This window comes from Homarus americanus, unplaced genomic scaffold (genome assembly GCF_018991925.1).
Source record: "Homarus americanus isolate GMGI-L3 unplaced genomic scaffold, GMGI_Hamer_2.0 scaffold9741, whole genome shotgun sequence".
In the NCBI taxonomy this organism is placed as follows: domain Eukaryota; kingdom Metazoa; phylum Arthropoda; class Malacostraca; order Decapoda; family Nephropidae; genus Homarus; species Homarus americanus.
Genome location: NW_024747359.1, coordinates 17,852 through 42,999, shown reverse-complemented (window position 1 = coordinate 42,999; position 25,148 = coordinate 17,852). Strand labels below are relative to the sequence as shown.

The following is a 25,148-nucleotide window of genomic DNA, read 5'->3' as shown; positions in this document are numbered from 1 at the left end:
TTTTTACCGGACTCACATGTGGTGTGGCCGCTGACATGTTGATAGCACATCCCTCCACTACTTACATTCCAATATATTATCATTAACAAATCGAAATGAAGAATATCTACAAGCACCATTAAAGGGCTCTGAATTTGTATATTACAGTATCCAAGCCCTTTATCAAAGAGTGAATATGTGAAATCACCCGCCAAAGTGCGCAGGTCGACAGTGTTTTGTTAACATAGTCGGTTTGTAAACAATAGAAGCACTAGCTCCCCACGGCAGGGGAGTTTAGCTGTTATTTTTATCCTATAAGCTACACAAAATGTCGACAGCTCACGAATCAAGAGGAACTATGGGTCACGGTGGATTCCATCGCTGGGTGAAGTAAGTAAGCTGATGAAGTAGGCGGTCATGAGCTGTGAGGCGTCAGTAGCATCATTTGTGCGCGCCAAGCCAGCGGCCATGGCAGTCACCCCCTAACGCAAAATCCAACACAGTCATGCCTTGTTACTGCTATTAAGCATGCTACATACCTTCTTCAGCCGATTCCATTTAAAACATATTAAAGAAAACGATTTCTTCTTATGAGAGAATAGTAATATTTGTTATTTTACCAATAGGAGATGTGAAAATGAGGCTGATGTGGAATGATGCTACTGATGTTTCTTTGGGGTCGTTTACTTGACAGTTCTCATTTAAGGAATAATTGTTTGCTAAACGGTAACCAATTATACCAGTTGGTAGTATTTGTTGATTATGGTATTAAAATACCAAGTATAGGTCAAATAAGGTGTGATATTGATCACATGGGGACCTATTTAGGCCCTGCCAATGACTTAATGCTTCTCATTGTGGTGCTGTAGTTTGAATTTTCATTCTTAATATTTCAAAATATGAAAGTACAGTATCGATAATCTGCAAAGGCTACACTTCAGACCTCATATTTCCCATTCCCTGTAATGCACTATTTAAAATGAAAATAAACTTAGGATAATATAAAATTCTCCTTATTACGACTTAATGTCAGTGAAAACACCTACGATATTCAGAGATTGTTACCATAAATCACTTACTAACAAGATTAAAATTGTAGGACATGATTATGATTAGCAAATTTCTCATATAACTCGGTTGTAATCTTCTTGCTGCTGTTTATCGTAAAAGCATTCAGTGCACAATAAATATAGTAATCTTCTATATCATCAAGTACTAGAAACATCTTATGGGCAGGGTGGTAAAATTCCTGAAGAGCTCTGCCAGTTTTTTTAATTTTCAAGAAGCTTAATATAAATAAAGATTGGGTGCTGATTTGTTTTAATGTCCCCACCAGTTTATAAAGAAAGTGTTAATATTTTGCTATTGGGATTTTAGATATAGGTTACGTTATCTTTCAACATTTTTAGAGAGACATTATTTTGGAGGTAATGTCAGAAGCTGAATTATTTACAGTAAATACTCCTCCGAAAATTCTGCCAAGTCGCTGCGTGTATTAAGTTTGTTTATAACCGACCCGCTTAGTTTGAGCTTACTCTCACGTCCACTAAAAATATTTAATTACACCATGATGCTTCAACAAAGATGCTTTCATTGGTACCAGATATCAAAATAAGTACTTTTTGTTTAATATGGCAGGGGGTCCAGGGAGCAGAGCCCCCTGATTAGGAAGTTAGGTAAGGTTAGGGTAGGTTTCTTTGGTTGGTTAGTTCTATATGTCTGACATTTTTCCATAAATGGGGATTTTCCAAAGAAAATGAAGGTCAGATTTAAACGAGTACAGCTACACCAGAAAAATATATTTCCCCATAAAAAATGAAGGGAACGTTGAAGTGAATCTTTGCCAAACAATCTGATAACATAAACATAATCTTGTATATAATTGGTGTAAAATCATGAGTGCCTTTGTTGAGACAGCTAGACTGGGAACTTTCCAGACTTGTACTACCAGATACTGATGCATTTTATAATTTATTGTTCATTCTAGGAACCAAACTAACCTACTTAGATTTTAAGCTTCTGCCTTTGGGCATTTATTGCTTTAGTATTTTGAAACAGTAAAAAAGATTGAACATACCAGTATACTGTTCTGAAAAAGTACTGTATACCGTTTCATAATTTCTCTTAACGTTAGGTTTTCAGGAATGCAACCCTATCGTTAAACGAGGGATAGCTGTATAACAATTGTTAATGAAAACTAAAATACAGGGTACACTGTAAAAATAGTTCATGTACAAATTCAATTTAGCCCTCGCAAAATGTAACAGTGAATTAAGGAAAATGGATTGTTCAATATGGGTAAAAGATTATCAAAGCACTTATCTCATAGCACTCTAGGTGCATTTCTGGAGAAAAAAATACCCAGTACATAGTAAACATACAATTTTGCGGATGAATTTGTCTTTATAAATTAAATTTAGGGACAGACTTGCCTGATTACCGGGGAAGGTTAAAATGACATTTTACAAGTGTTTATCTTTACAAACCTTGCAGTTGCCTCTTAAAGGCAACTTATTGGTTTGGACAGATACATTGAGTTAAGGATGGGGTTTCCATTCCTAGGAGGGCTTTTTGGAAGTGTCTGGCTTATGACATTCATGAATTTCTATAAACTACAGTATTGTACAGTACATTGCTATAAATTTGAAGACCCTTTTGGGGCCTCTCTTCATTATTAGGGCTTGGGTGAAGAGATAAAAGGGTGGAAGTCTTTGTGTTTAGTAATAACACATCTGCAGTGGCATAAAAAACAACAAAGGAAGGTTCTCCTAGTTCCTTTCCATTATGGGTGAATTCTAGGGCAGTACAGTACAGGGTCCCTGACTTACAAACACTGATATGAACAGGGTTAAACCTGAAATTTATGGTATTTTATTTACCTGATGACTTATTTTTTACTTACATTTACTGTATTTTGTCATTCTATTTCTTCTTTTGTCTTAAATGAAGTGATTTTAGATGTATATAAGGGCTATGATATAATGGGATTTTAAACATTGTTCTGTAAGTATGGTATGCGCATAACCTGTGTTTCGACATGTACAAATCCAACTTAAGAATGTCCTCAGGAATGGAACCCGTTCATAACCTGGGGACCCCCTGTACTGTATACCGGGTATGTTTTTGCATCTCTTGTTCTCTCATGACAATGCACATTTCTGAGATGTCCATTGTCAGGGTGGATGCATTGTAGAATATCAACTACATCCAAGTGAATAGTAGATGAGATTCTTTCTCCTGGATTGATTCCTTTGTAATTTGTTCATCGGTGGACTTACTTTGGTCTTTGTACAGTAGCTATTGTCTGTTTTGCTGGATGGCTCAGGTGGAGTTAATGGCTTTTCCTAATACAGGTACAGGTGGCACTTGCATTGTGCAGGGGTTGTTTATTCTGGGGGATTAGGTTAGGTTACTGTTAAGGTGTTTAATGAGCAGGTGAAATAAGCTGGGATGCCTAATCTTTACGTATCCCAGTAAAACAATCATCCAATAATACATAAAAAAAATATTAAAACAAATAAAACAAGTACCTGTATTGACATTAAGTACTCACCATCAACAGGAAGGCATAACCACCAGATCTAAATTTCAAGCATCTCCATTTTCTCTAGCTGAGGACTTTTTATTTTTGCCATTGTCTTTTCTGAAAGAGATATCGAGTTCTTTATTATGTTGGCATTGTTCTGAATGGCACATATTGTTCTTTCCCCATGGCCAAATGCACAAGTGTGAATGCACCAATACCTGCTTCATCTTGCCATGATGTTTCCAGCTTTGTTTCTAATGTTAAAGCAGTCCTTTAATGCTTCAGTGTTGGATAAATAGAGAGGTTGCTTGATGACATTACTCAAGTCATCAGTAAGGCAAACCCACACCCTACAAGGTGAGCTGATAGTAGTGTAGGTTTGCACATATTTATGTTTCCTCCTGGCTACAAATAATCCCACAGCTGAAGCAACTCTGAAGCACTGTATCTGTATACAGTACTAATGTATCCCATTTGGCTGCGCAGGGTGTGGTTTTTCCCTTCCGAAACAACTTTTGTCCAAATCCTTTTCAGCTTCCTTCTCTGACATTGACTGGAAGCAAACTCCCCATTGGGGATGCACATTACACAGCACTTAACCTCTCTTTGGTCACTCATTACCGGCTTCTCATTGTAATTGATATCTTGCTCTTGAATTCCCATTGCAGGAGGTCCCCGGGTTATGGACGGGTTTTGTTCCTGAGGACGTTCTTAAGTTGGAACACATGCTATGTGCATACCGTACTTACAGAACAATGTTTAAAATCCCACTATATCATAACTTAAATCCTTATATACATCTAAAATCACTTAATTTATGTCAAAATACAGAAAATGAAAGAAAAAACAAGTCATCGGGTAAATAAAATACATGTACAGTACAGTACTGTAAATTTCAAGTTTAACTCCGTTTGTATCAGCGGACGTTTGTAAGTCAGGAACCCCCTGAGTAATCCAGGCCCATTGCATTCCTGGGATGTCCATGGAAGTTGCATGCAATGAGAAGTTTGTTACTGTGAACCTGGTTTATGACATTGTCAAATGAGGTTTGGGTGACGGCTGTCACCTTAGGATTACCACCAGTCACCATGGCTTCGGGGTTTACTGGGAAAATCTCGAAAAAGATGGATGTGCATACTCTTAAGTCGCTTCTCACTGGTGTATCTCATTAATGTCTTTACTACAGTGAGAGGTAACTATGATCAATGAAAAATTTGATTTCAAGATTCCTCTATTAACTTCTTGTGTACGAGCTCCCCTTTGAGCTGAATAAAATTATTTGGCATTAGTTAAGTAATATATTAAAAGTGGCATTCCTGTAGTGATGGGGTTAAGTCTTGTTGCAAGTTGACTGTGGCTCTGGGAAGTACTCTACAATATTTAAGAATAATCTTCACCATCATTTAATCATTCAACATAGATTATCTTCTTCATTACGTAGGATGCTTTTCATGTACTACAGTAGTTGCAAAAGAGATTTCAGGGCTCAAAGACTTCTTTATAAATGTCTTTACTGCTTTAACATCATGCTTGTTATTAATATAATATAACTAAGTAATTTCGTATCATGTTAATTTTTTTCTCCAGATTGTCAACAGATGACTTGCCATTGATAAGACCTCCAAGACACCACATGCTTGCTCATGTGACTGGGGGTTTGAGTAATCTCTATGATGATGTAAAACAAACCAAAAAAGAAGATGCAAATGAAGTAAAAACACCATACCATGAAAGTGAAAGTTTTAAGGAAGATTCCAAGGAAAAAGTTGAAGAAGAAGAAGAAGAAGAGGAAGAAGAAGATGATGATGATGATGAAGAAGCAAACACAAAGAATGGTCATGCAGATAATGAAGACAGTGCAGATGATGTTGGTAATATAAAACCAGAAGAAAATACTAAAGAAGAAAATAATATCGAAAAGTCAGAAAAAGAAAATGATGATGGTGAAAGAGAAAATGCAGAAGATGAAAAAAAAGAAGAAAGTAGCCAGAATGAGAAGAAAGATGATGAGGGAGGAGGGGACCATAAAAAGGAAAATGAGGAGGATGAAGAAGAAGGTAAGGAAAGTTTTTCCAAACCTGAAGAAGATGACTTAGATAATGAAGATGAAGAAGAAGGTAAGAAATATTTTTGAAGGTTCTTGTTAAAGGAATTTTTTTAATGCAGTAGATATGAAATAAACGATGTCATAGCAATATGTACCACGTGGGCTTGTGTCCTGGATCTAGTGAGTATCAGAGGCATCTAGGAGAAGAGAATAATGTTACAATTGCATTCATTACAAATTATCATCTCTCTCTTTTTTTTTTCTTTTTTTGACATGGATAATATTTTGGATCCTTTTTTAGGAAACTGTTATTGGTGATAATCTGGAGCTCTTCCTGTTTTGACTAGAATAAGTTCCTTAGTTAATATGGAGGAGTTTAGTCAACTCCTTCCCAAATGAATTGTATATTATCTTTTTCAAGAAAGAGTTTATTCTCTAGACAGTGTGAGAGAGATTTAGGAAGCTAGTTTCTAAAGATCATTTAGAATTAGGTATTCTGAGTGGCAAGCTGGCTTTAAATACAAGAGTTAACCAATCCAATCATGATGGTTATAGAGAGAGGTTTGACTCTGAAATCCCAGAAACTGGGGTGGGTGATGCAGTTACCTTCTCTCCTTGGGGTATGTTAAGAAATGGGTTTACTTAGCTAGGGTTGGTCCTGATGTTACAAGGGATGGGTGAGGTGTGTACTGCTGATGTGACTGCCATGGCTCATTTATCTACAGCTTTAAATGGCAACACCTGTTTCCAAAGATTTGTGTATAACTGGGAGGTATGATTATTCTTCAGATAGTCGTAACTGGTAATGTTGAGGAATTTCTTGTGTTTTAATTGTATAACAGTAGTACACAAGTCCCTCAGTCTTGTCTTGCCTTTAGAATGAGATTTCATGATCAATTCTACATTTTTGTTGTCTCGTGTATCATGTCATCATCTCTTTTGATACTACACTGCAACTGTAAGAGATGTATTTCTCTTGTGATGTTAGTGTTCTTACTATTAATATTGTCATACTCAGGCATTTAAAATTTTTTAACACTAAAATTTTATTCTTCTGCTTTGGCAGAGACTACTCCTTACACAGATGAAGAAGGGGAATTCTCTCCAGAGAAAGAAATGCCACTTCTTGCAGGGCGATTCAAATACACTCAGGTCTTGGCAAGAGGACAGTCAGCCATAATCATCAAAGTTCTGGTAAGAATGTATAACTGGAGACATTAGAGGAGAGTAAGATTGGAGTTATCCCCTCCCCTTATGCTGCTGGATGAGTGAGTTAATGTTCTTGTTTATAGAATATTTTCTACACTTTAACTGCAACAGTTATATTGACTAAGTTAAAGGACATCTCCAAATCATAAAATGGATGAAATTTTTAAATCTGCTTTTAAAGAAGTCCACAAAAAAACCCATGATATTTAGGTGTGTCATGTAGTAAACATGGGCAATAATGAAAGTCCCATTAGGCTGTAGCTAATGATCATTTGAGATGGCAAATACTGACATTGGACTCATATTTGAGAGGGTACCAGCCAAAGAGCCTTCCAACAGTTTCAGCAAAACTTAATCAAGACTCAAAATTTTCTGTTCTTTTTAGTAGTAGCAGGGATCCTGGGTGGCACATGTTGATATTAGATACAGTATTGAAAGAGGAAATGTAAAACTGAGGCAGTAGTGTATGAGAAGTTAACAGTAAAAAGTTTATGGATGGACATTCGTAGAATGTGCATGCAGAGGAACTTACAAAGCAGTGAATTAGTCACTGCTTATCATTAGTCCACATTGAGCAATCCCATGAAACTACCAATCATAACATTATTATGGTTAGCCAGTGTTTCCTATAATGGATGAAATGGTTTAATATTTTTTTTTCTTTTTACCTTACTATAATATCAGTTAGTCATTTACTAGGTGGTTTATGTGCTCACTGAGTTGTTGGTCTAGCCTCTTAGAGCCCAGTGGACCTTCACATTAATGGTCAGGACTAATAATGAAAAAAAATCCTTTATCCATGTTTCTAAAAGGTACTGTATCCTTGCTTAGCTTAGGTTGTTATTCCCATTTAGGGCATCTGACATTCAGTTTTATTAGCAAGATTAAAGATAATCAAGTACAGGTATTGCCTTTGTCCCTCCCATGCCTTGGGGATAGGGAGGGGGCAGGGTTGGGATTTACTCAGTAAATTTGGGTATTTTAGTGGATGACTGATTGTGCTGTTGTAAACACTTCTGGGCTCAGTGACTGACATGGTTAATCAACTCTTAGAGCAGTATCTGACTTATTTGATAGACCGAGTCAGTATCTGACATGGTTGGTTTACACACTGCTCATATCTGACTCTGACATGATTGGTTGATACTGTACACTGGTCATTAACTGATATTGTTGGTTATTAAACTGTATGTGCAGTTTGGCAAGGATAATAGAATGTTTAGTTAGAATGGCATACTGTATATAATAAATGTTTGTTCAGTATTGTATGCAGCCCTTCACATATTTTTGCTTATTAAGTATGACATGCAACATAAGTCTTTTGTCTACCTAATTACAGGACACATTTCACAAGAACAGACCGCTGGCGATCAAGGTGTTGCATCGTGTTTATAAGCCCATAGGATCTCAGGAAGCTGACATTCTTTTGGAACTTCACCGAGCTGACCCATGGTTGCATGTACCCTTTGCTAGACTCTTGGTATGTTATTTTAATATGGTAGTCTAGAGCAGTTGTACGCTGAAAGTAATGAAAATTGTTATAATTCATAATGATGTGCAATATAAGCACTGAAATTTGGAAAACTTAATTTTCTTGTTAAACTATTGAAGCCTAAAAGCATCAACCATAAAGATTATATCAATTTTCTCTTTATGGATATACTGTATTAATATTTCATGGACATGATGCTTTGAATGTACAGACCCTTCCCTAGTAATGAGGGAGGGATGTGTTTAGGACAAATTTAATTGGTTCTAGATCTGTCAGGTCACTCACTAAAGAGCTGTGGCCTTAAATGAAGGATTTAAATAAGTATTATATCCCATATTATGGCTTAGGTAAAAGACCTGAGATTTCCCCCCTCCTTCTAAGGGTTAGACTAGGCATTGGATTGATTTGAGGGGCTGGAGTTTGGCAATGAGTTGTTGTGGCTTGAGCAGCACTGACACAGATTGGCCACATTTTGGGCTTGAATTGATGGAAAGTTGGGAACAGTAATAAAAATTAAATAACATTTTTTTTTTAGAATAATATTGTCTTATTGTTTTTGTTTTCTTAATTGTATTATACTGTACTAGTATTGTTATCTAATATTATTAATTAATTGCAACTGTAATATTCCAGCTTAATTTGGGGTTAAATACATTTTTTGGTCAGACTTGGCAACCTAACCACTAATTATAACCTGTCTTAGAAATTCAGTTCAGAGTTCCGAGTGAATGACCTATGAATGAAATTTTTAAATGCAACCAGTTGTAACCTGGGAACATTCTGTATAATATTACATTTAAGTTACTAATTGCAAATCAAGTTATCAACAAAAACAAATTTAATGTACAGGGTAATGTAAATTTTTATATATGTCTCATGTTTTACTGCAGAATCAATTTTTGTATGGCCCTCACTACTGTTTGGTGTTTGAGTACCTGAGCCCAACACCGCTGTACACCCATTATGATCAGCGGGACATTAGGGAAGCCACAGCCCTGCCCCACATCCGTGACTTAACAGTAAAACTCCTCACCGTCCTGGGTTTTCTCTACAAACAGAATGTTATTCATGCTGATCTCAAACCAGAAAATATTCTTTTAAGAAGTGGTAAGCTTTCTCATTTATTCATTGTAATGTAATATTTTCCCAATGATCTTTTATACAGTGCTAATTATACAGTATACTTAGGAGCTTGTACGAGGAATTGTATCAACTTTTATAATAATACATTTATCTTCATGCATCAACTTTTATGATATACTGTATATATTTTTAGAAATATAAGGGTATCTTTCACTTATCATTATACATTGCTGCAATATGTTTTACTGTAGTGTGATAAGGGAAGAAATTGGTTTATTTGTGCAAATTGAGGAAAAAGGAAAGGCATGCGATAGAGTAAATAGCAAAGCACCATAAGAAGAAGTGGAAGTTGTTTAATGATTCCAAAGGGTTTTTATTGGGACGGATGCATGTGCTCAGGGTTTGTTGGAAAGAGGGAACTGGTTCTAGGTAAAAGTGGGACTACGGCGTTCAGGATGTGTAGTTCCACCGTGGTTTAATATTTTCTAGCAACACGTTATAAAAGAGGTGAGAATACGAGTGATGGAGAGGGAAGCAAGGTTATTGAGTAATGATACTGGATGTAAATAGGTGACGCAGTTGCTGTTTGTAGATGACTGCTTTAATGAGTGATTTCAGAGAAAAAATTGTAAATGTTAAGTGAATGAGTTTTGAAGAGTGTGTGCCAGAAGGAAGTTGATAGTAGAATGTGAATAAAATTAATGTAATTTAAGGTAAGTAGTACTGTAGTGGAAGACAAAGCAAAATAGTGACTAAGCATTGAAGATAGAAAGTAAATGGAATGGAAGTGGTGGGGTGTTTTGGAAATCTGAAAGTAGATTTGTTAGAAAATGAAAGAATAAGTGATAAATTTAACTACTGAGTAGCAGAAGGATAGACAGTAATTGGTGTATGTATGGAAAAAAAGAACCATATCAAAGAAGGCAGAGATGGGGATATTTTGCTGACATAACATTTGGGTCTAAAAAGGGATATATCAGAATCATCAGAAGTGATGTGTTGGAGAGCAGTAGGTTAGGTGAATAGGATGCAAAGAAAATAAATTACAAAAAATATGTAGATGTGGATGTGAAAAAAAAGTGTTCGGTGAAGAGCGGGCCATCAAGTGATATTGATATTTTGAGGAATGGGAAGTGAAAAATTGGTAAAAAGATTGTACAGTACATTTCAAGGGTGGTTGGCAATATGGATAAGGGAAGACCAAGATGGAAGGATGGGATGAAAGATGCATTAAAAGTGAGGAAATAGGATGTCCGGGAAGCAGCAGTGTGAGTGAATGAGAGTAGAGCATGGCACTGATTGATTTTTGAGAGGATATGTTACTGCTTGGTAATGCTGACTTGGGTGAAGTAACTGGTGTAAACCAATTGGATATTTGGGGCCTTGTTGTCAAAGGGAGCATAATAGCAGAACACATCTGTCAAAATCGTGGGAATGATTGAAGGTAGTAGTTTAGGGTATTTACTCTATTTTTATAAACAAAATATTTTTCTAGTATATAGATATATACCTAAGTAAATTTCTATAGAGGAGGACCTGGCATCGCTGATGGTAGTGGACTTCGGGAATGCTCTACGAAATACAGATGAAGAACTCTCCCTCTATTACTCTGACTTTGAGTTGCAGACTCTACTGTACAGGGCACCTGAAGTTATATTTGGAATGAAATTCAGTTTAGAGGTAATTACAGTATAGTTGTTTTCTCCTATGAAATAAGAAAGGCATTCACCATGACGATTTTATACTGTCATATTCTCAATATTTGTCCTGTAATTTTGAAGTGTTTTAGGTGTTATGCTTTAATCCATTTTCTTTTTTAATCTAAAGGTTATAATTTTTGTACCTTAGGTGCAGTGTTCTCTCTATTATTTAATACAGTGAAACATCACTTGGTTGTGCTCACTCAGGTCAAAACCAAGTCATTAAATCCCAATTTCTAATCAAATCTGCACACACACACATGTACATTAGTCTCCCCTTGTAAAAGAAAAAATACTTCATGTTTTACTGAACTGTTGTAGCATTTAGGAAAGGTTAAGTACTACTGGTTAATAGTAAATATCAGCTATATGATACAATAGACAGGTGATACTTCTCTGAATGCAGGCATTGAAGATGCATTACAGAAACTGGTAAGCAGATTAGTGAAGAAAAAAAACTCTGAAAAGTATTAACCGAGGTTAATGTTAAAAAGGCGGGAGTAATGGTTATTTCTGAATTACAATAAATCCATAATTTAAATTAACATAGGCAACAAGTGTATGGGAAGTGTTTATGTAAGTAGGAAGTTGTAACAGCAGTTGTGAAAGAAATTGAAACAGGAGTGAGTCAACAACATTTAATACTCTTAAGAACTGTCTAAGAGGGACCTCAATTTTAGTATCAGAAGAAGGTTTCTGAAATGCAAAATTTTCCAAATTACATTCTTCAGCTAGTATTTTTTAGAATATGGATAATCTTTTTTCTTAGGTTAGTGTACCTGCAACTTTTGACTGAATCAGATTTTGACATACAGTAGAGCTTCCTGGCACTGGAGTTAGCCATCTAGGATTTCATGCGGAAAGATTGTTTGTCTCTATCTTCAAGAGGCTTTTATCTAAATCATTAGTTTCAACAAATGACCAGGACAACACTGGGGTCTGCTTTGAGCAGGGGTTTGAAAAGGCGGATGTGATGTAAGTATTGTGTTTGTGTGTGTGTGTGGAGCATACTCCCTGCAGGTGCTTGTTGTGCAGCACCTGAAGCGTCATTCTATCTCCTTCCTTTACTTCGCTTGTTTTTTTTGTTTTTTAGATGAATCTTTCGAATGGTTAAAGTTATAGATGGAAATTTTTTCTTAAAATTCATTTTGTAACCGAGCCATTGAGGAACAGGTTGGGATTCCTTCCACTTTCCTGTGATGCCCAGGATGTTTGCTGGATTGAAAGTGTGGTACAGTAGGGTCGAGATATATCGCGAGATAGGGTCCAACGATGTTTGCTATATACTAAATCGTGATATATAATTACATGTAATCAATGGGGAAAATAGGGTTAGGTTCTGGAGGCCCCCAAAACTGACTAAACTTGACTTAACGAGTTCATTTTCTTACTAACTAAAGCACCGATGAACACTAGACTCAGGAACAACAGGCTATTTCAATATCAATATCAAGGATTACTAGACTTGGCAGCTGACGCACCATCCTTGGAACACTAGACTCGGCAGCAGACGCCACACTGAAAATCCCACACCTACATAAACGAACACCAAAAATATTATTTACAGTATTAAATCTTTTCCATTAAGCTTTCCATTAACTTCACTTCACTTTTCACGTTACTGGCAACCCATTTACACTCGCTTTAGAAATTTGAATCTGCACCAGACTCGGCAGCTGACGCGCCATCCCGAGAACAACAGACGACACACTGCCACCCTCACTTAACAATCATAAATGAACAAACCAAAAATATTATTTACAGTATTAAATCTCTTCCATTAAGCTTTCCATTTTCTTCACTTCACTTTTCACGTCACTAGCAACCCATTTACACCCACCTTAGAAGTCGTAATCTGCAACAGAGTCGGCTGCTTTCTCGTCACTCACTCAGAAAGACTGAGCGGGCGAGCGTGAATGAGTGAGTGAGTAGCCGCAGTGGCGCCTCTGGTGAGCAAATAACGCATTTGTTTGCCATGGCGGTACATTTGAATTTCCTGCCCGATTTCCCTCGCGAAATAGAAATATTTATCACTACATATAGGAAAATTTCAATGATTGTGGTAGTCGCGATATAAATTTTTTTTTTTTATATATAAAGTTGCGATTGAACCCCACCCTACTGAACTACAAACTTAGTTTAACCCAGGCTGCCTTAATTTAGGGTTACTTCATCTAAATCCACCTATCTTGGGCATTGCTAGTACAGGAGTCATTACTTGATGGCTCAGTTATGTAATTGGTTTACAGGATCAAAGTTCTAGATCTGACTGAGAGCCTGTATAATAATATTGATAGTTTGTTGTTATTCTTCCTACAGGTTGATATGTGGAGTTTAGGGTGCCTCCTGGCTGAGTGCTATTTAGGTGAACCACTCTTCATGGGCAAGTCTAAGAAAGAAATTTTAAATAAGGTAAGACATAGGCTTCAATTTGCTCATTGAAGTGTCATAAAATATCTAGTGCTGTTACTTCACATGGTTATACTAAACAGTATGAATGACTGCCTAGGACAAGTGAATAACAAACTGCCAGACATAGTTTAGAATCATAGTGTCCTTGACTGTACAGTAGGATGTTAATAATTTCTTGCTTAATGAAACATTTTTGGAAACCAGAGCCAGTACACTTACACATGGTCCCTTCAGTTATTGCCATTCATTTATTCCTGTTGTAATCTGCTTTCTCCTATTGTAATCCCCTTTCACATCAAGGTCTCAAATCTGGTTTACCTATGTCACTTCTCACAATCTGGCGTCACACATCCTTCCTTGTGTACAATGATTATTCCTAATTGATTATCTCCCTCCACACACATGCACAGTAAACACCAACTTCATCATGGTATTGCATCTATGGTAAAAAGGCAGAATTGCATCCCAAGACTGGGAAATAAAAAAAACAGATGACACAGACTTATATTTATAAGGGTATATAGGTGAATGTCCCTGCCTTACACCTTAATTTTGGCTCCTAACTAATGTTACGTATTGACAATACATATGAGGTGTACATGGCTCGCCTCGCCGCAGAAGGCTTGCATCAGATTAAAGATATCCATTGTGGCACAGCATAAAATGTAATAAAAATTTTTGCCATATGTGCTCAGGTCTGAGCAACTCTGCAGTTGGGCAGGACAGATAATGTATGAAATGAGTTGCTGGGTTTGGCCAAGGCTGATCAGGGAGCTTTGCCCACCACTAGTGAGGTGTGTTGATAATGTATGATCTAGAATTACAGGAGTATGTGGGTATTGTGTGTGTTCAAGGGATTAGTGAGTGAGAAGTGGAGGACAGCTCTATATCCTGTAAGATGTGTCTTTTAATTTATTGTATGCTTTATTTGGAAATATTGTGTCAAATACTGGCAGCTGTCAGCTATTACTACCATGAGTTGCCCATTCTTATTTCTGTTTTGTATATCACTGAATTAGTCCTCATTTTATGTCTAACTGTAGTGTGTACAGTACTTAATTAATCAACATGAATATCCTAACTGTTGTAAGGAATACTTCTTATACAAGTGTTTGAGAATTTGAACTCGGGCCAGTAAGTGAGTGGGATACAGGTCTCTTGGACTCAAATGAACATACTGTATCCTATTTATGGCTTGTGGCTGGTTTGCTTATCTTTTTATTTCTGCAGTTAACACATTTGATTACCTTATGTTTAATGATTATCGTCATTCAAAATATAATTACAGTATAGTTTGAGTTGGGAACATAACTTAATTTTTCCCATACGAAGTTAACTTTGGTAGAGAACAACATGATAAAATATGAAAACATACAGAGCCTTATCTCATTTATATAGAGGCCCTACTGCATTTTAATAATTACAAAATAAATTCAGTAATATGTTAAATTTTAAATGTTGGAAATGCCTTTGAATGTATGATTAAAATTTTTTGTTTGTTATTTACTTTTTACTCGACAGATTACTGCATTGTTAGGACCATTTCCTCGGGAATTCAATGATGGTGAATATGCTGAGGAATTTTCAGATTTTATTGGTCGTCCTATGTCTAGATATCAACGCCTTGAAAATCTCCGTAAACGATTAAATGACTGTAAAGATTCTATGTTCCTCATGCTTGTAGAGAGACTTCTTACATATTTACCAGGTTAGTGTTATGTGATTTTTAATATATACTTTATATATACCCGGTATATATTTTTTTTATGGTCATGAGGCTTTCCAGGAGGCTACTGTACTGATTGTAGAAGTCACAATTTCACAAGACCAAGGCATTTAATGCCATACCCATTAATGTAGCCATACTTGGATCTTTAAGGTCTAATGAAAGGGGTGACCAGTTTTACTATAGGAGAAACACGGGTCATTTTAGCCATATTTTTAACTAAACTGCCACATTATATTATATATATATATATATATATATATATATATATATATATATATATATATATATATATATATATATATATATATATATATATATATATATATATATATATATATATATATATATATATATATATATATATATATGAAAACGTGGATAAGATGAATCTTGATAAAATCACACGGGAAAAGGGAAACAACGGAGCACCTTAGCTTTCGTCTTTATTCAAGACATCTTCAGAGGCAACATATATATACGGTAATTTAAAGACAGCATTTTGAGCATTTATAGTATTATACTCATGTTAAATGTATACAGTATATAGAGCAGAGATTTTATATATATATATATATATATATATATATATATATATATATATATATATATATATATATATATATATATATATATATATGTATGTGTGTATGTGTATGTATATATATGATATATATGGAAGTAGTTTCAGCTGTATATAGAATATTACATAGAATTAATACATGTTCTGTAATACTTTACTATACATAATTAATAGTAATATAACAATATACAGCTGAAGGCACTACTTTGTGTCCATATATATATATATATATATATATATATATATATATATATATATATATATATATATATATATATATATATATATATATATATATATATATATATATATATATATATATATATATATATATATACACACACCCCTCGTTTAACGAACACCTCGGTTAACGTAATTTCGATTAACGAACTGCCTTCCATAAGGATCTTCAATTCAGTTAACGAAAAAAAATTCGGTTTACGAAGTTCTTACGAACCAACCTCAACATGTTTTCGCTTGCACTGACCGGGCAACCAGCTTTAGTATCAGTCCGCCAATACATTAATCGGTTCTAGGGCTTAAATTCCTTACTATTTTAGAAAATATCAAGAAGTTTATACTATTCAATAATTTTAAAAGTTTAATATTCAATTTTTTAGTCATTTTAACAATTATTGAACATTATTGAAGGTAAAGTGACTAGTTTAATGCGCAGCATCCAGCCTCTTAACACAGCAAACAGGAGTTAGTCTCTCTCTGTTTTCACTGGAGGTAACATCTTGCTTGAGACTCTCTTCAACTAAACGCTTTTTTCTGTGTTTCCAAGCAAATTATTGGTCATTTTGAAATATATTTTACATATTGACAATATATAATGCAGTGCAGTGTTGATTTAAAGAAAATAATCTTGAATTACACCAAGAGAGCTAAAATTTTATGGGTGAAATGGCGCCATGGGGTGACTTCTCTTCCACCCCAATGCCTTCTCTTCTTCCTTCTCCTCCACCCCCATTCTAAATCCCATCATCATCATCCAGGAGCCTTCTACATACACACCTCAAACTAAGTGAACTTTTCTACCATTTTTGTTGAATTTAGGAAATTTTCGGTGAGCTGGAATCAATTACCCAAAAACCCATTGAAACAATGGTTTCGGTTAACGAACTTTTCGGTTAACGAACGACCTTCTGGAACGGATTGAGTTCGTTAACTGAGGGGTCACTGTATATATATATATATGATCTCTGCTCTATATACCGTATACATTTAACATGAGTATAATACTATAAATGCTCAAAATGCTGTCTTTAAATTACCTTATGTAGAAATAAATTTTGATTTGTGTTAAATAGGTTCCGTTAAGTTTTTATAAACTGACCTCCTGTGGTGCATTGGTAGTACCATATATGTATATATGTAAGCACTCCTGAGTGACTGTATGTGTTCTGATAATGAGAAAATATCTTTAAAACAAAGGCAAAAAATTTTCCCAGACTACTGCATTTAATTTTAGGGCCAAGAAGAAGTGATCTGCCTTCACCATCAATGAAAAAGTGCAAATTCAAGTTGTTTGTATGACATTAGCTAGTGTGATCCAGACTGTGTAAATATGGGATGACAGACTTAGTACTGTATCCAGTTTTGGTTATTATTCATGTAACTGTGGTTTGTTTGTATGTACAGTACAGAAATGTATGGGGATTGGTTAATGTTTATCTATATTTAAGACCTTTAACCCCTTCACTACAGGGACACCACTTTTAATATTTTATTTGTCTAATGCCAGTTAATTTTATTCAGCACAGAGAGAGCCTCATACACAAGGGGTGAAAAGATTTCTTTATTTGCAGGAAGTTATATTTTGAAAGTTAAGACTGTTCTTAAGAGCCAGGGGCACAGCTACTTTTTTCTGGTGTTAAGTTTGATTTATGCTAATTCAGTGTAGGAAGTTTTTCAAGAATGTAACTCCCCTTTATTGAGGGTATATTCCGTGTGCTGTTCATCAGGCCTGTTCTTTGTTTTTAGGAAAAAAATATTGTGATATTCTCAGAACTCCCCAACAACTCTGCAGTGAAATGCCATGATTGTTGGTATTAGTTGAGAGGAGTTACTGATTTGCAAGTAAAAGTTCATCTGAGACATTGTTTATAACAATCACAAATCTGCAAGAGTGTGAATTATGATAACAAGTCCATCCTTGATCAGGGCTGTTGATGCTGTAGCCCATTTTTTGTTTTACTCCTTGGGGGATTGCACCATCATAGACCATATATTGTTTATAGTTTAGGAGTTCTGCCTTGCACACAAGCAAGGTAATATAACAAAGACTGTTATTGTAACAGGTTAGGAAACTATATTTTCTCTCTTCAGATCGACGGTTTACTCCATTTGAGGCAGCGTGTCACCCGTTTGTGGCTTGCTCTACTCCATTTTTATACCTCACACCTTCTCCAGGTAAAGTATGCTTTATCTTTTGTGGGAAGCTTTTAACGAAGTAGGCTTTACCCTACTTGGATAAATTAGATTATGAAGATCTTGCTGTTCATACAAAATTAATTTGGGTTTCATGTGACCATTTAGTCTCTATTTAAATTAAGGACAGACAATAATTGTGCCATGGAGCAGTGTGTATTAATATGCATGGTGTATTTATTGCATTATATTAGGCAGTAACGTCAGTGGTAGGATCTTCTTAAAATTATTATTTAAGTTAGTTTTTCAGTTGTAATGCATATAAGGTATTCCTTGATATACGATAAATATTTGTTATTTCAATTGTACGATAGAAAATAATTTGCCAGTATTGTATATTATTTAAAGAAAATGAATGTTACATATGTTCAAGCAATTTGACTGCTTAGCACATGTCGTAATTACATTGTTTACAAGCAAATTAAATTTTTTAAATCCAGCTCCATGCTTCAACAGATCTCTTCAGTAATTACTTGCATTTTCCAAGCAAATTACCATTCTAGAGATGTTAGAAAAGCAACCAGCTTGTTAGATAAGTAACAGCATTACTAGGGATGCACCAGAACCCAAATTTTGAATTTTGTCCTGAACTGGAACTAGAAATTTTTTTTAGTGGGAACTTCTGCCACCGTCTGTTATTCCTCACAACATTTAGTTGAACATCTTAAGATGTTTTATATTAGAAATTTTATATTATTTTTAAGCAAACGTGCTGGCTTAGCTGCAACACATAGCAACGGTCAACACACAGGTGTCCAGTCCAATCTTTCCTTGACAGAGAGAAGAATGTTGTCAATGATTGGCTACAGAATATTTGTATTGTTCGTATGCTGTTACTAATATCTTTCCTTATATTATGTTAAATGTGTTTTGGTGGTGTGGTAAAACTAGTCTTAAAAAAAAAAGCAGGCATATCACAAATTTTGTTTAGCATTAGAATAAAAGTTTCAGTTTTGACCAGTTGTTTTCAAGGGGGAGGGGGTTCTGGTGCACCCCTAAGTAATATTCCAAGTGGTAAGATACCCCACAAATTCATGATGGTATTCATTTTATGGAAGGCTCTTGGTTGACAGATATACTTTACCATCACTGGTCACCACATGTGCAGAGTAAATTTTTCTGTGCTTCACCATTTAATGGGAAATGTAGGACTATTTTTCACATAAAGATAAGTGTCTGCTAACTTCTTTTTTCTTTAATATTGTAGTATAGAATTAAACAACAATTTATGGCACAGGGGCCCCCCAAGTTTGCGTTTTTTTGTTTCGTGGTCCTCGATTATTCGCGGATGACACCCTGGATGTACCCAAGAATGTCTGTGGCTAGTTATAAAGTTGTGTGTACACACACACACACACACACACACACACACACACACACACACACAAAACACAAACAAATAAATAAAAATTGGAAAATCCTCTCACAAGTAATCAGAAAAAATTTATGAAAAATGTGACGGTCTATCCTCATTTCCCTGCTTTATTACTTCATTAATAAAGTATGGACTCGAAATGTAGACACTCACATTTTTAATAAATTTGTTTCTGATAATTTGTGAGAGTATTTTCCCATATACACATACACAACACAGATAAGAGAAATAATTGACCTAAGGGCAAACACATAAAGGGAATACAGTATACATTTCTTTGTACACAAGTAAAAATTTATCCCCCGGTCCGCAAATGTTATTCGTGGATTTGGCGATTTGCGGCCATTTTGAGAACCTAACCCCCGCGAATTTGGGGTGCCTCCTGTATACAGTATTGCTGACTTTCTGTAATGTAATATATTAAAGGACAATAAAGTTGGGTACTTTTTCCAAATGACTTAATAATAATTTTTCTTCATACCAACAGGTTACATCAGATACCCAACTGTATTACTAGACATGTCCACTTATCCATATCTCCCTGGGCTCCCTGATGATGAAGATGAAGATTCTGCTTCAGCTCATGGTCGAAAGCGGCTAGCATTATTTTCAAGGCACAAACGATCTAATCAATCAAATGCATCTGGACAGTCTCAGAAACTAGGACAGAAAGAAAAGGATGGACACGGTCAAGCGCCTAATGCTGGATCTGGTGCTCAGAGTAATGTTGGGCCTGGCGGGAAAACAGCCACACGTTCTGATGTAAAAGAGACACTCAAATCAATGGGGCTAAGGTGTGAGGATTTCACAATTAGTGTTTACTCAAGGGAACAAGCACATGCTATACTGAGGCGACAGGGTGTAGAAGTAACACCAAATAACTTACCTTCTAGAGAAAAACTTGCTGCACTAACTGGAAAAGGAGGATATAAAAATGCTAAGTCTGTTGAAGTTCCAAAAGTAAGCCATAATATGAGACAAGGAAACATAGCAAACAGTCGGAATGCCATTGCGCACTATGATAGTGGTGATGTAGATGATGATGATGATGACTGTGTCATTTTAGACCCACCTGATATGCCAAAATGTGCCCCAAAGCTACCACAACAGTTTCAGTTAATGGGTACAACAGTACAGGTGAATCGTGGAGCTAAACGGCCTAGTAGGCCTATGACCAATCAACCCCAGGCCAAAAGACCAAATGCCAGACCTACAATGTATTATCGTAAAGATCATGAGCAAGAGTATGGTACTGAGGCATCAGTTCAAGACACTTTGAAAAGACTCAAGAATTACAACATATCTATTACATGCCGACGAAATGCATCTGGTTTAAGACCGCAAGGGGGTGCATTGGATAGTGAATCTGATATGGAAAATGAAAGCCACTTAGATTCTGACGATGAGGGAGAAGATATGACTAAATATCTTGAATGCCAGATTGGAGAAATAGAAGATATGCAGGAAGAGGAGATTTTTGACGATGACTTAGATATTGACTGTGACGACAAAGATGATGTAGATTATAATCCACGAGGTAAGAAGAGAAGGCAAAAGAGTAGAACACCCCGCAAAGGAAAGAAAACCAGTGAGTCTGGATCAACAGATAAAACTAATCGTGACTCAGGTGTAGATGAGATTCCAGAAATTGTTCCAAGTGTAGAAATGGGAGAACTGAGTGACCAACAAGCATCAAATCATTCTGAATATGATCATGATCCTCTTGCAGATGAAAGTTTTGAAAATCATAATGAATTGCAGGACATAATGGATAATGCTGCTCATTTAGAAGAGGAGGGTGAGAATAATCAGAACACAAACCAAGAAAATGATACTGAAGAGCAAGCCAATGAGGACAATCATGAGACAGAAGAAGGAACGGAAACCAATGAAGAAAATAGAACTACGGAAGAAAGTAAGGATGAAACTGAAAATATTTTGGGAGAATTTGTTGAAACGGAAGAAACTGGCTCTCCTGCACCAAAGGAGGCCACTGCACCTGATGATGAGGAAGAAATAGATGAAGAATTAGAGAAAGAGCTTCTTGGTGGAGATTTGGGGGATGGGGAAGAAGGAGAAACTGAAGAAGACTTGTAAACATGTAAGTTTTCTCTGCATTTGAAGCTTTTTCTGTGAAGGGCAATAGGTACCAAATATGAAGTCATGAGCAGGGATAAAGTGTTGTCATACCTCTCAAATGCCTGCCTTTCCCAGTATGATGTTGATGAAACTTGGTTACATTTTTCATTTGTGGATTCTGCTAGACCCTGCAGGTTGAAACATATTCAGAATTTTACAGAGCAAGACTAAGTAGAATTTTGGGCAAAGAAAGATTATTTTGTACTGTTCTGTTGTAAGAGATGTAGATATTAAAGCTGTGAGTTTTGGTTTGTGTATGAGGCCCAGAAATAATAAGATATGAGGTATTTCTTCCCCATCCTGAATTCAGTTATTTTAACTTTTCCAAAGTACAGTGAGTATAGTACTTGGTAATTTGGAATAGCAGTTATGTAAAGGGAAAATTGCAGCACCTGAAAGTACAAGGAATATGAAGAATTGGATTTGGCATGTGACTACTTTAGTGTGTTCATTTTATAGGATGTGTGAACAGACTTTGATAGAAGCTTTTGAGTTCTCATTAATTCAGTACAGTATTGGACTTCATCTCACTCGGTATAATTTTACCTCTTGCAAGTTGTTATTTTTGGTATATCATAATGCAAGGTTTACATAATATATTCTTTATTTTAACAATGCTGCTCTTGTTTTTAAAGTATCACTTACAGTTTTTATATTTGAAAGCTAAATTTTTGCCAAAGGTATATGCGTCAGCTACATACTCACGCAAGTGTCAGATATCAATTCAGGAAGTTAAGTGGTGGTGTAGTATGTTATTTTAATGTTGAAAAGTTAAAATCAATATTTTCTAACCTTTTGAATTCTTGCTTTTGGGAATCTTTTGCAAATTGATATATAAATGTGCAGATTTGATGTCTCCATATTCTTGCATGCTGTATGAAGTTGACAGAAGTCAAGGGTACCATCAGTTTGTATGATGTAGAAAATAACAAAGGCAAAATAGTTTATGAAATCAGTGGCATTATGTTAACATGGATTTAATTGATATTAAAATTATTTTGCCTGTGTTTATCCAAAATAAATTTCTTCTCCATTAATTTGATAGAACTGTCAGAGGATTTGGTCACTTCATATGAAGTTTAACAACTCAAAGTTCATTATCTTAACAATCAATCCAGAATTTTAGTTGTTTTTATGTTGGCAAAATTCCTCACAGTGACATTTTAAGTGAATAGCAAAGTCATGTTGCCATAGTCAGATCAGCAGGCTGGGTCTCTTTAAACATCATTCACATAGAAACTCAACTCTTTGCAAGAGATTAACATAGAGGGTCATAATTAGATACTAAGTATGTATAAAGTGCTAGTGTCATGTGACATAAGGTTGGTATTTAGAACATTTGTCATGCTAAGATAGTGATAGTGGATATTCTTTTACACCAGAGTTATTTAAAACCAGCCTCTTGCCAACTTCCTGTACATGTATTTGATGGAGATAATTTGAATATTGGAAAAAAAGTTGTTTACTTATCCGTGGCATTTACTGTATGTCAGTACTATAAAGCCTACTAGGTCTCTATACTGTCTGTCACATACCACATGCTTAAAAGAATTGGGCATGTCATGGGAAGATGTAAACTGGTGTAGTAGCTAAAACCCATGTCATATTGACATAATGTAAGGTTGCCCAAAAGTGATCCTTTGCCCAAAGAATCTCAGTACCTATGCTGAGATTTTTTTTGCAAAATTACATTTTGAAAATCCACTCCCCAAACTGCAAGACATACAAACCCCTTTAATTTAATATTTTTAATTACATTAGTGCATCACTAATAAGACATAAACACCAAAAATTACTATTGTCAAGTCACGGGTGGGAAGCAATTAGAATCACAAAACTAATTAAATTTTTCTGAGTCATCGGAACAGGTAATTACCAAAATTACAACCCTAGATCTTTAATTAGTATGTTGAGGGATACCTACACACTGTACTGAACTGGCATCCCTCAATATGCAATCAGTAAGTGAACAATCACATAGTGATTTCTGCTATAACGCGTGTTTTGATAACGCGAATTTGCTCTAACGCGATTTATGAATTAGGAACGATATTTGTATAACGCGAACGCTTGTTTGCTATAACGCGATTTTTGCTTACTATTTCTCCAATTTTGTGAATATAGTTAAGAAGAATATCAACAAGAAGCGTTCCGGTGATAAAATTCCTGGTGATGATCGTAAAAGAAAGGATATAACACTAGAAGAGAAGCTCGATTTTATCAACCTCAAAATCACCTTTCTCCCCCATCAAGTAAAGTGTTACATTTACTGTATGATTTCATTATTAGATATGAATGTAACATTTATTTAGACCGTGCTATCCTTTGTGTTAGGCTAACTACTAAATCTTTTCGATTTCGAGTAATCTGCACCTAACCCTATTTTCTCCATAAGCCCTGTTATTTCTATTACGCGATTTTCTATAACACGATATTTTACAAGAACACTATTATCGCGTTATAGCAGAACTACCTGTACCCATATTTTAGAATGGTCTCAATGGCACAGTATCACTATATTAAAGCAATGTACAGTAACTACCTGATAATTGTACACAACAGGTGGTCATGTGGTGTAAGAGCAGTGAATTAAAAAAACACACTTGTGATGCATGTACAGTACTGTATAATCTGTCTAATAAGACTTTTTTCCCCATAACACTCCCTGCATCTCAGGGGGATTAGTACACTGACTAAAACCAAGATGATAATATTGAAGGACAGTACTGTATCCCCAGTTATCCACCCACCTAACAAAACAAATTATAATTATCACTCCAATTGTTTATATACAGTAGTTCTTTTATTGATAAAATGTAGTCTTTTAAATAGGAGAAACACTATTTTTATATACCAAATTAAAGAATGCATAAAATTATTTATTGCATTAAGATGTAATGAATTTTTTAATGAAGTTAAATACACTTTTCATTAAATTCATTACAACTTAGGTGATCACTTAATAATGTACAGTACATCTAAAATTAAAGTTCCACGGTTTCTTGATAAGAGGTGTACTTTGTAATCTCACAGTATTCAGATTTAATTTTAGTAAATAAGCTTTCAATCACTCTCAATGGATCTTGAATGTTTCCGGTATAAGCATGCATATATATCTTACAGAAACGCCTATGCATTGTCATAATTTTAAATATACAAAGATCAAGATGAGATTTCTTAGCATTCTGAACAGACATCTCAGTACTGAGCACATCCACAGTAATGTACACAATAATCATTAGCACATACGGTCAAGATGAGAACACCAGATTTACACTGTTGGTATTCAAAACTAAATGGAGTTCGGCTACACTCCGGAGCTGCGGCTGGACTCGGTGCCCAAGAGCGAATCAGTGATCCCGCACTTGCTGGCACGTCCTTTACTTGGATATTAATCCGGCTGCATTAAAGACATTCTACCTCGGATATCTTGTACGCAGGTGG

General features: G+C 35.5%; 1 protein-coding gene across 1 annotated transcript; it reads left to right on the top strand.

Annotated features, from left to right (window-relative positions):
* Positions 1-217: 217 nt before the first annotated feature.
* On the top strand, positions 218-21,951 carry LOC121879583. Its single transcript, XM_042386254.1, has 10 exons — positions 218-369; positions 5,093-5,622; positions 6,619-6,746; positions 8,101-8,241; positions 9,144-9,360; positions 10,865-11,016; positions 13,356-13,448; positions 14,970-15,156; positions 18,089-18,172; positions 20,053-21,951. The coding sequence occupies exons 1-10, from the start codon at positions 308-310 to the stop codon at positions 21,660-21,662; spliced, it is 3,204 nt and encodes a 1,067-aa protein (XP_042242188.1). The 5' UTR covers positions 218-307; the 3' UTR covers positions 21,663-21,951.
* Positions 21,952-25,148: the final 3,197 nt, after the last annotated feature.

Bases quoted from the DNA above. Each gene is read 5' to 3' on its own strand.
- LOC121879583 (XM_042386254.1), top strand. From the start codon at position 308: ATGTCGACAGCTCACGAATCAAGAGGAACTATGGGTCACGGTGGATTC. The intron at 5,623-6,618 runs GTAAGAAATATT...CTGCTTTGGCAG, and splicing joins TAATGAAGATGAAGAAGAAG to AGACTACTCCTTACACAGAT. The intron at 9,361-10,864 runs GTAAGCTTTCTC...AAATTTCTATAG, and splicing joins AAATATTCTTTTAAGAAGTG to AGGAGGACCTGGCATCGCTG.